This window comes from Nycticebus coucang, chromosome 12 (genome assembly GCF_027406575.1).
Source record: "Nycticebus coucang isolate mNycCou1 chromosome 12, mNycCou1.pri, whole genome shotgun sequence".
Lineage (NCBI taxonomy): Eukaryota > Metazoa > Chordata > Mammalia > Primates > Lorisidae > Nycticebus > Nycticebus coucang.
Genome location: NC_069791.1, coordinates 34,946,559 through 34,958,661, shown reverse-complemented (window position 1 = coordinate 34,958,661; position 12,103 = coordinate 34,946,559). Strand labels below are relative to the sequence as shown.

General features: G+C 35.1%; 1 protein-coding gene across 1 annotated transcript in view; it reads right to left on the bottom strand.

The window, feature by feature from the left end:
* DNAI7 (dynein axonemal intermediate chain 7) overlaps nucleotides 1–12,103 on the bottom strand; it is a 60,945-nt gene that overhangs the window by 28,724 nt on the left and 20,118 nt on the right. The window contains exons 7-9 of the mRNA XM_053554360.1: nucleotides 9,522–9,668; nucleotides 6,183–6,286; nucleotides 4,152–4,464 (exon numbers count right to left, since the gene is read on the bottom strand). Coding sequence (XP_053410335.1) covers nucleotides 4,152–4,464; nucleotides 6,183–6,286; nucleotides 9,522–9,668 — 564 coding nt within the window. The remainder of the gene's footprint in view (nucleotides 1–4,151; nucleotides 4,465–6,182; nucleotides 6,287–9,521; nucleotides 9,669–12,103) is intronic.

The following is a 12,103-nucleotide window of genomic DNA, read 5'->3' as shown; positions in this document are numbered from 1 at the left end:
TGTCCCCCACTGCCAAAGACAGCCATTCTTTTGTCACCAGGGTTCCAGATGTTTTTTATGCATCAAAAAAAAAAAAACAGATAGTTTCTAACTTAAAAAATAGCTTAAAAATACATCCTAGGCATCTTACCATATAAAAGTATATAACATCTACTACATCATCATTTTAAATGGCAACTAGTATTTGTTTGGGAATTTTATAATTCATCTGTGGATTTTTTTGCTGTGGACACTTTGACACATTTTTATTTATTTGTTCTATTATTCCCTAAAGATAAATTACTTAAAATCACTAAACATAGGCACATTTACAAGTGCCAGACATTTACACTTGTAGCAATAGTATGTGAAAATGTGAGCCTCCCTCCATAATCAATCTCATAATATATTTTTTTCTAATTTGATTATTTGGTTGAGTATATTGTCCTGTTTTATTGGCTAATTGTATTTTTTTTTTTCAAAGGCCTGCTCAGGTCCTTTGCTTAGTTTTATATTGGGAAACTGTCTTCTTACTGATTTGTACAAATTCTTTATATTAGGATCTTAACCCTTTGTCACATATGTTGAGGTAATTTTCTCAGTCTGTTGTCTTTCAACTCTGTTTATAATGAGGTTTATTAAGCCTATACAAATATTTGAATCCAGTTAATCTCTCTTCATTCACAGCTTTGGTTTTGATGTACTGATAAGAAAGGCCTTCTTAATAAAGATGGTAACTTTCCTGTACTCTCTTTCAAATATTTTTATTACTTTTATGAGTTTTGATTAGTTTGTTTTTATAGTAAACATTTGATCCATCTGATATTTATTTTTAGTCTATAGAATGAAATAGGAATCAAAGTTTATTTCATTTTAAATCTCCACCAGCTGTCCCAGCATCACTTATAACAGTGGTTCTCAACCTTCCTAATGCGGATCATGACCCACAGGCTGACAACCGCTGACTTAATTATGTCAAACTCATCCTTTCCATTCTCAACACTGGAACTTCTCTCATGTAGACACTGAACTTCCTATTTTATCCCTCATTTCTCAATTATCTTCTCCACCCTGAAATTCCATCCAGTTATGTTTGCCTTCCTCTTTTGAGCTGCAGATCGTCTTTATGAATCTGGTGATTTTTGCTTCCAGCAATCTCCTCACACTTACAAAAGGCGGTTTATACTGTCCAGAATCTGTGGCAAGTGTAGACCCTGCTGACAATTGTTTAAGTCTGCTCTCTCTCTTTTTCTACCCAGCTTAGTGTGACAAGTGGTTTTCAGTTGGGGGATTCGTGGCTCTAGATAGTCACTCGCTGCCCTCCCCCACCTCCTTGGGCAGGAGGTGGCCTTGCCCTCCTGCCTTGGTGTACTTCACCACTACTATGAGAACTCTTCTGCTTAATCACATACACTTCAACGTTATTCATACTAGCTTTTTCAGAATGCTGTGGGGTTTTGGCAGAATGACAGAGCACATATACACAAGCATAAGCATCTCTGCATGTGCCTGTTTGGTGGTAGTGAGAGGATTCCTTCTTGGAAATGGGGCTGTGGGGCATTAATTGAGCCAATTTTATTCTCATCTTCTAGGTAATCACACTTCCCGTTTTAAATCTCTGTATTATAAAGTTCCTCCAGCCAGGTTCCTCTATATACCATTCACACAGTGCTTGGCCAAGACTCCCAGGCTCTAGAGTTTATAAATTTACTTTCATAAAGTAAAATAATTTCTGTCATATCACTGATTGCCTGCAGGTGCTTACTTTGTGTTTCCCAGTTTATTGGAAGATGGCCTCACGGTTCCTCACTTTGTGCATTTTACCATCCCAGATGCTTTTCTGTGGTGTACATTTGGGGCATTTTCAACATTAGTATTTGCATATCTTTAAGTATTTGCGTATCTTGCATCATTATTATAAGCTGAAACTGTTCAATATAACATTAAATAAAAACTGGATGGAGTTCATTTCATTGATAAGGGCCATTCAAACCAAGAAAAGTTCAGTTTAATATGTTCAAGCCCACTGGCTGAGAGCAAAAGAAACGTTTGTCTACTAGATGACTAATCTTTTTTTTTTTTTTATTAAATCATAGCTGTGTACATTGATATGATTAGATGACTAATCTTAAGAAGAATATATAAATGTACTGTTCAGTATGGTAGTCAATTCATATGCTTATATTTTTAATGTAAAACAACTATCAAAACTAACAGAACTATAATAAATTATTATTGCATGAGGCTTCTTTAACTGAAATGTATATGCATAAGAAAAGAATTGCTTTAGTCATGTAAATTCACATAATGGTTCAAATGACATGGCTTCTAATTATTTCATAATTTTTAAACTATTAATGTGAAATATTGATCAGATCAAGACCAAATATTTTGATACTCTTTTCATACTCATGATAATTTTGATAACTTTTTATTTGATCTTTGCTTTCATGAATTTATTTAATTTAATTTTATTTACTTATTTTGAGACAGAGTCTCATGCTGGAGCCCTGGGTAGAGTGCTATGGTGTCATAGCTCATTGGAACCTGAAGCTCTTGGGCTCAAGCGATCCTCTTGCCTCAGTTTTTCTATCACCTTGCCTCCCAGAGTTCCAGGATTACAGGTGAGAACCATTGCACCCAGCTTTGTTTTCATGAATTTAAAATCACAAATCCTGGCAAATTTTAAGTTAGGGGGATTTCATTTTTTTTTTTTTTACTACATATTGAAATAATGTTAAGTTGTTAAGTGTGGGGCCTATTTACTCATTCTTTTTTTTTCCCCCTAGAAATCAGTTGTCATACCACTTATATCTTATTAGCTAAAATGAGTCACAATGGCCATGCCTAACTCCAAGGAGGAGTGGAGTACAATCTTTCCATTTGTCCAGGAAGGGGAAGAAAATTGGGGACATAACTGAACTCTAGTAAAGCTATATGCTGAGAGTTATAATGGTATTTTTATTTTAAAAACTATCTTGTTGCCCAAAGAAAATTTTAACAAAAAATGATGAATTTTTAAAGAATATGTCATTAATTTCTCATCTCTCTGAAATACCAAGAAATACCAAGTGTGCATACATTTTTGGGTTCTTCTCTCCTTATGCCTTTTTAAATTTTACACGGTTGTAATCAGACTCTCAATAATATTCTTTGAACTTATTGTCATCGTTTGTATTCTCCCTATTGCCAGAGAGTCTATAATATTTTGATATTGGTATAACACTTAAGGTTTAAATCATATATTTCTTAGAATATTTAATAATTCTTACTCTGATTTTAAATTTGTGTTCAAAAACATATCAATAAATTTATATATTTCTTGTCTTAAGCACTTGCAGGTAAACCTGATATTTCTGGACCCTCTTAACATGTAAATGAGCTAAACAAATAAGCTGCTTAGTTCTGAAAAAATATTACTAAATTCTCAAGAGACTATTTTCCTAACACAGTAAGTAAAGTAGCTTGAAAATCTTGGCACCAGAAAAAAGAGCAGAAACCAACTCAAGGAATATGATTATTAAGTAGTTCAAATAATATGTCATATCTAAAGATGTCAAGTTTTCAGAAAGGGGTATGATATTTTAAGAAAATCAATTTTTATAAGCTTTCTTACAAAATCAAAACCCAAGGAAGTAACAAAATGTCAGATAATCCTTTGGTTTATGAAAGTATGTACTGCAAGTTTCCACTTAATGGCAAGTTCCCTTGTGTAAGTTTGAAGTACATAATAAATATATAAAAATAAAATGTCTTGAGAGCTTCCCAGGAAGGTACCCCATATAAAAATTACCAATTCCTGTGTTAAACTTTAGGATGTTGAAGCATTTGGATCATTTGTGAAGTGACTATCAATGAAAGGCAGAAAAAGATACACATTAAAAACTGAGGGACTCTAGTCAGGCGTTGTGGCGGGCGCCTGTAGTCCCAGCTACTTGGGAGGCTGAGGCAGGAGAATCGCCTAAGCCCAGGAGTTGGAGGTTGCTGTGAGCTGTGTGACACCACAGCACTCTATTCAGGGCAATAAAGTGAGACTCTGTCTCTACAAACAAACAAACAAAACAAAACAAAACAAAAAAAAAAAAAAAAAAACTGAGGCACTGGCAAGGAGTGGCTTGACTTTCACAAGTGTTTCCTGAAGAAAAAAATGTGTATATTTAAATGCGTCCTACCATTTGTACTTCAATATCACTTTGTTGCTCAACTTTTATTTCTTCCTCATGAATTAACTTAGACCCACTTTCTTCTGGTTTAGACTCTTTCTGTTCTTCTGTGCTGGTTGCTGTTTCTACATTCTCAACTTCCTCTTTGACAATCTCAGTTTCTGGAGTAGTAGGTTCTTCTTCTGTTGGTTTTGGAATATGTCGCAAAGGAGACACGTGATCATAGTGAGTATGTAGGACTCGTAGAGCAATGTCACTTGCTGCTAATATCCTTGGAATTTCAAATCCAATTTGTGTTTCAGAAAATCTGACACTTCTGTACCTGTTAATAATTAATTTTACAAAAAAGATGAGCCCTTAGGAAATTCTAGGTCTGTTTCAAATTTATACCTAAGCTCCAGTTTTGGTCCCAACCGTATGTGCTTTCTTTACAGCATAAGGACCTGGTTGCTGAGGCTAAGGCTGTCAAACGCTCTCTTGGGATCCGTAACCCCACTCTTCTCCTCCATGTCTGGCAGCTCTTCAGTCTCCTTTGTATGGCCTTCCTCCTAACCATCTCCTAAATGCTGATGTTACTCCTTGCTCCATCCTTTGCACACATATTCTATTATTTTTCCTGTGGCCTCAATTCCTATTTATATTATCAGGGTTTTTTTTTTTTGTTTTGTTTTTTTTGTTTTTTTAACATGAGTTTTATTTCCTGGGCAGGGGAAGAGGAATCCCTTAATGAACTTGCAGAGGTCCAAAAGTACCCTTCCATATGTGTGAGCATGTGTAATTTTTTGTTGTTGAAAATAATCTACGACTCCCCTAAATTAAGAATCACGCTGATGACTCCCTGAAATATACTCTACCTCAATGCCTTCAACCAGTTGCACTTTGGTATCTCATAAGTACTTCACACTTTACAAGTCCAGCACCAAATTCATCCTTACAACCCCTACCACCATCACCATCAAAATAAAACAAAAATTATTCTGCCTTTACTATTCCTTATCTTAATAACTAAGACACCACCCTAATTCACTTCTTAAACCTGAGGAGAAGAGAACTATTTATTTTATCTTTATTCTTTGAAAGCTATACTGATTAAGTTTCTTCACTCTTCTGAACATGACATATTTTACAATGAAAATTGTCTCTGATTAGATAAAACCAAGACTATTTTGTAGTAAATGTAACTTAAAAAATATTTTGTTCCTTCCTTTCACAAAATTGCAAGAAGTCCAATTTTATTCAATGTCATATGATTAGTCTTTTCAGAGGTGGAACAGAACTTAGGCCTTCTTATTTTTATTCTGGTAATTTCCCCCAAAAGCTCACTACCATACTAAAGCAATTAATTTGAAATGTTTAAGATTAAGCAGCAACAAAGTGATTATGAAATTTTTATCATCGCTATCACAACTGGGAAACCTCACTTAAATATCTAAAAATCAAGAACAACAACAAAATCTATTATTTTTAACAGTTCACAAAGATAAATATATTTTTTTAAAGTTCTGGAGTGCTGCGTCGAAAGTACCGACCGGTTCTCCTACTGGTGAGGGGAAGTGAGATTGAGTGAGTGAAGAGAAGGGAAAGAACTTAGAGTTGCCCCATTTATTTTTGCCTTTCGTTTGTTTTTCTTTAGCGAAAGTGTCTCGCTCTGTTGCTCCAGCTCATCTCAAACTCCGGGGTGCAAGTGATCCTCTTGCCTTGGCCTAACAAAGTGTTGGGATTATAGGTGTCAGCCACCATGCCTGGCACGCATGTATGTTTGTACTGAACACCATGGTACAACTTTTACATGCACTAATGTTTACTCTTCTATTAAGTAATACAATCCTCATTTTACTGATGATAATATACAGAAGCTCACTAAGGCTAATTACCCTGCCTAAAACAAATGGTAAGTCTGTGATTCAACCCCAAGTTGGCTGATTTCTAACGTGGATTTTTCCAAATATATCATCCTAATGCAGAAGGCACCTGCCTGGCAATCACGATATGACTTTAGTGTCTTTCCATCTACAGAGAAAATATCACCCACGGGGATACCTTGGATTCTTCTTGAGGTTTGCCCACAAATACAGAGTAACATTTTCATCTTGAATGATTTTTTCCATATTTCCACTGTCCAGATCTGCCAAAGTACTAGCTTGCTGTAAGAGAAAAAGAAATCATTATAAAGGGCCAGATGCCTCAGAATTTATACAATCTTGTTATTTCATCACTTACGTGTTAAATTCCTTTTATTAATTACCTAAAAGAGTAACTTGGGTAAAAGTAGGATTCAATCAAAATAAGAAAAAAATTGCTTTTAAAAATCCTATAAAGGATGGAAACATTTACCTAATTAAATATGCCTCTTTTCTGCTCAGTTTCTCTTTATAAATTTTATGTAACTAGTTTGTTGCTTTGAGGAACACAAGTGGCACCTGTAGGTTACTATTGTATTACTTTTTCAGTCTTAACATTACAATCATGACTTTCCATTTTAACCATACACGTGTTAAACTTTATTTTATTAAAATCTAGACAGCTGGGCTGGGCACTGTGGCTCACGCCTATAATCCTAGCACTCTGGGAGGCTGAGGCAGGTGGATTGTTTGAGCTCTGGAATTCTAAACCAGCCTGAGCAAGAGGAACCAAGATATTGTTCCTAAAAAAATAGCTGGGTGTTGTGGTGGGTGCCTGTAGTCCCAGCTACTTGGGAGGCTGAGGCAGGAAGATAGCTTGAACCCAAGAATTTGAGGTATAATACCAGGGCACTCTACTGATGGCAACCAAGGAAGATGCTGTCTCAAATAAATAAATAAATAAAATAAAATCTAGGCTGTTCTACTGCAAAAGATAAACTATTCATGAACATACCGAGTTTAGAAAGCAAAATATCCAGTTTATGGAATCCTGATGAGTCATGTGTTTTGATATCCAATATTAAACGTATAACATAAGTATGTCCTTAATAATTTTTAAATAAAGACTAACATAATTAAATTGCTTATTGCTCAAGAAATCAGCCCTTATAAAGGATTTAAGGAATTTAATGTGTTTGGTTGTTATAATGTAAAAACTTAAAAGTGTTAGGGATTGTATTGGTTGCTATTTTTTTAAGTGATTATTTCCCCACACTTTTGTTTTTTGTGACATCAACTTTTCAAAGTTGTCCTACACAACTGTTCCACCTTAAAAATTTCTGCAGTTGTTTCCTCATGGTATTGTTTGACTTGCTCCTCTAACCCCTTATTTCCTGTATGCTGGAGGCTTAGTTAGATTCAGATCAACCATTTTTAGGGAGAAGGCATCACAGGTTATGTTGTGCTCTTCATGTTGCTTCGCATCAGGAGGCACGTGTGACGCCCCACTGTTCATGATGAAGTCCTGATGACCTGGGGAAGTGTTGACTACACATCTCCCCATACTAGTGTACATCTTCCCCAATCAGTAAGTAACATAAGGTCAATTACTTTGGTACTATGAGAACAACATGTTCCTTAACCAATTTTTATTTAATCAGTTAGGTAGCCAATGAGAATACTTATCTGAATCAATTATTAAATTGGGAATTGAAAATGGTGATTTCCTAACTGATTATTCCTTTCATATTAGTTAGATGGCATTCTGTGAAGAACTATTTTTCCTCATCCCACTTTCCCCCTTCCTTTTAAAAGTAGCACTTGGACTCATGGTTGTTTATTTATTCAGTGGGCTGTAATTAATTATAATCACTATTCCTTCTGATACTCAAATTATTCCAAATTTGGCCTCCATCTCTTTAAGCTAATCTCCGTCCTTTCCATATGACCCGTTAGTCTCTGAACATTTTCTTGCCTCCTAGAACAATAAGATAATCCAGTTTTGTTTTTTTACACCTATTTTTTTAGTAGAGACAGGGGTTTCACTCTTGCTCAGGCTGGTCTCAAACTCCTGAGCTCAAATGATCCTCTCTCAGAGTGCTAGGATTATAGGCGTGAGGCATGACACCAGGTCTCCAGCCTTACCTTTCACTTTTCTGTCCACATCTGGAACTGCTATTTACACTAATTAGTCCCGGTTCCTTTTTACGAAATAAAAAGAAATCTGGTTCATACTGATTTTCCATTACAAATTTAACATTACTTTTTTCTAATTTCCTTTTATAGATTTATCTTTTTCTTAAAATAAAAATCTTGATTACTAATAATAATACATCTTACTTCCTTTGTCCTACAATATACGAAAAATAGTTGTAAAGTTATGATACGAATATCACTGGTAACAATAAACTTAGTGATGTTAACCTTTCTAAGGAATACTTCTGGTGATTAGAACACATTTCCCATATTTGTATAAGGCTGGTGTTTTAAATCAAAAGAAACCAAGACAAAATAACAAAAAGCAATGTATGAGTACAAATTGTTCTCTGATTTAAAACAACAAAACAGAGTGGTGCCTGCGACTCAGTGGGTAGGGCACTGGCCCCATATACTGGGGGTGGTGGATTCGAACCTGGTCCTGGCCAAACTGCAACAAAAAATAGCTGGGTGTTATGGCAGGCGCCTGTAGTCCCAGCTACTCAGGAGGCTGAGGCAAAAGAATCACCTAAGCCGTGGAGTTGGAGATTGCTGTGAGCTGTGACGCTACAGCACTCTACCGAGGGTGATAAAGTGAGATTCTGTCTCTAAAAAAATAAAATAAAAATAAAAAAATGAAATAACAAAACAAAATTAAAAACAGCTATAACAGAAATGCGGGGGAAATAAGGGAAAATTTGAATTTGAACTGAATATTAGAGGATACTATAGATCATTAATTTTCTTAGGCATAATAATGATTTTCTGATTGTTTGGATGCTAGTGCTGAGATACTTGGGGATTAAGTGCCATAACTTCAAATGCTACCAGGAAAAGTAAAAATAGAGACTAATAATATTATAAAATATTTTAAAATTATTGATTTCTATCAATTATGCCTCAATAAAGCTAAAAAAATTATTAAATCTAGGTGGAGGGTATATGGGGATTCATGGCATTATTCTTCTAACTTCAGATAAGATGTAATATTTTTAAAATAAAAAATTAGAAAAAATAGAGTAACTACCAACAGTTATCTAATTTATTTATAGTGAATATCCAATCTGTAACATTTTATAAATTTATTTTCACAGTGAACTAGTGAACTTTGTGAAGGATAAGAAAAATTAGACTTCAGTGATATTGATAATATTTTATTTCTTTAAAAATAAAACTAACAGTTAAATCTGGATAAATAAATGTACTTTAAATTATTCTACTGACTTTTCCATAATCTCTTGATTTAAAAAAAAGAAAAATATTGGATTATTTTATTACTTAGCATAAAATGTTAACTCTAACAAAAGTTAATAGTAGCATTTAAGTAAAATATCACACTTACTCTGAGAAGTATTTCTGTGGCTACATTAAATTTAAAATGGAGGAGCTCTTGCAATTGTTGAATTGATCCTTGGTACTGTGTTATATTTTTCTCGTGCAAATCACATGGTGGCGTTTCCAATAAAATTAACTTCAATTTATCAATTAACTATAAAGAAAAAGATTATTTATATTAATACCTAGGCAAATAGTCAAAGGAAAAGCAAAGAAAAGGATCATCTACAAAATTTGAATTCAGGAACACATTTTATCTCCAGTAAAACATATAGGAATTCTTTCCTGTATTTATTCTTTAATTTAAGATTGTGAACAAATAAATATTTCCCTCTAAAACGCCCTTATTGGTATTTTTAACTATGAATAAAAGTTTCATTAGCAAGTTGACAGATGAGTTACAACTTGTCATTACCTAAGATTAGAACTGTGACCTAAAATAAAATCACAAGCTGCCTACCTCCCCCAACTCAATGGACCCCTTCTTGGTCAAGAGGACCCAAAAGATCCCCCTTAAAACTGAGTTCTTGGCCATACAGAAGTCATAATGCCTTGTTACACCCTGTCCCTATTAGAGTTTAGATATAACTGACCAGCATGAATGTGAAAACAGAGATCATAAGACAAAACAGACTTTTTGTGACAATACTAAATTAATAGGACCTAACACTAAGCAGAGCAAAGGTTAAATCACCTGAAGGCCATCAAGACATGATTGCAAGAGGGACTTTGCCTAACAATTGCGATCAGTGTAACCTGGCTTATTGTACCCTCAATGAATCCCCAAAAATATAAAAAAAAAAAAAATTTGCTTAATAAATACTTGAGTAAGTATACAGTGGCTTGTCTCTGATTAACAGACTTCCCTATCTAAACTTAAGACACTCCAAACCTTTGACAAAGCTTCATCTTTTAACCTATTATAAAATCAAAGAGTCTTTAAACTCACCTATAATCTGTAAGCCCCCTCCCACTTTGAGATGTCCTGCCTTTAAAGGCCAAACCAATTCACACCTTCCATGTGTTGATTTATGATTTTACCGGCAATTCCTATCCACCAAAAATGTATAAAACCAAACTGTAACCCAACTGCCCGGGGACCACTTGCTGAAGACTCCTTGGGCATAGATCTCTGGGCCTCAGTCATTCATCCATCATCCAGGCAGGGTCTCATTTCGTTGCCTGGGTTATAGTATAGTGGTGCCATCATAGTCTACTATAACCTCAAACTCCTATGATCAATCCTCTCACCTCCTGAGTGGCTGGGTCTACAAATGTGCGCCACCACACCCGGCAACTTTTCTATTTTTTTCTAGAGATGGAGGTCTTGCTATTGCCTAGGCTGGTCTTGAACTCCTGGCCTCAAGCAATCCTTCACCTTTGCCTCCCAAAGTGCTGGGATTACAGGTATGAGACATGGTGTTCAGCCTCTCTTTAAGTTATTGTACAGAGTTTGGGTTTTTTCCCGTTAATAGCGTAATAGAAATAATAACAATATAATAACAAGGAATAGGTGAACGAAAAGGAAGAGGAGAAAAACTACTAATATTTATTAACTGCTCATTATGTATCAGGAGTTGTTCCAAATGCTTTGTATGTTTTAATTCATTTAATCTTCATAACTCTATGAGGTAGATACTGTTATTGTGCCTATTTCATGAACAAGGAAACTGAGGCACAGCATGATCAAAAAACAACTAGTAAGTGGAAGGATTTAATGTGACTACTGACACATAATATATAGAAAATTTCCAAATTAAGAGATTAAGCACAATAGAATAGGATTCAACCATCCTAGTCACCTCTTACTAGCATTTTACTCATCTGAAAAATGGAGTTAATTATAGGGAAAATTGTTCCCTGACCTTCAACACAAACTTACTTTCTGCTTGAGGGACCTAAACAGTCACGAGAATGACACGTTGAGTTGTATGTGTGCAGGAGGGCAGAAAACCAACCTCCAAGAAAGAATGTATATGTAAGTTGTGGTGGCAAAATAAGGCCTCGCGGTTACGGTAAAGATTCTCTAGATTCCAAGGAGGCAAAGGTCTTGCTCAAGGTCTGCAGTTTTGCAAAAACAAGTTGGAGATATTCTATCTGATATTTTCCATGTCTCCTCCTTTAGCACTCATATCTGATAAGTAACTGTTACCTACTTTTTCCTGCTTTATAAAAATAAATATGGACCCAAGGTTTGCTTGAGAGGACTCCATCCTGACAGTTCCTCAGTCCCCTTGCACAGACTCTGTGTCAAGTCTCTTTATTCCTCGTGCCAAAAGCCCTTCAGTTAATGGTGCCTATTTCATAGTAATATGAGAACCCAGCAATATTTCCAATGCTTAACACAGATTGGGTGCTATAAGAGCTTGTTAAATAAATTTGAAAATTTAGAATTTGGTATTCATTATGGGGTCATTTCCTTCTGTTACTGCTATGCAACTCTTGCTGTTCCTTTCATATGTTTTTGCATTCATTTGCTATTGCTGTGATTATCCTCCTGTCCCGTTTTGTTTCACTTAACCTTTTCCCATCTTCTTTGCTATTTATTACTTCCACTCTGTACTACATGTTCTTACAACAGGAAGATGT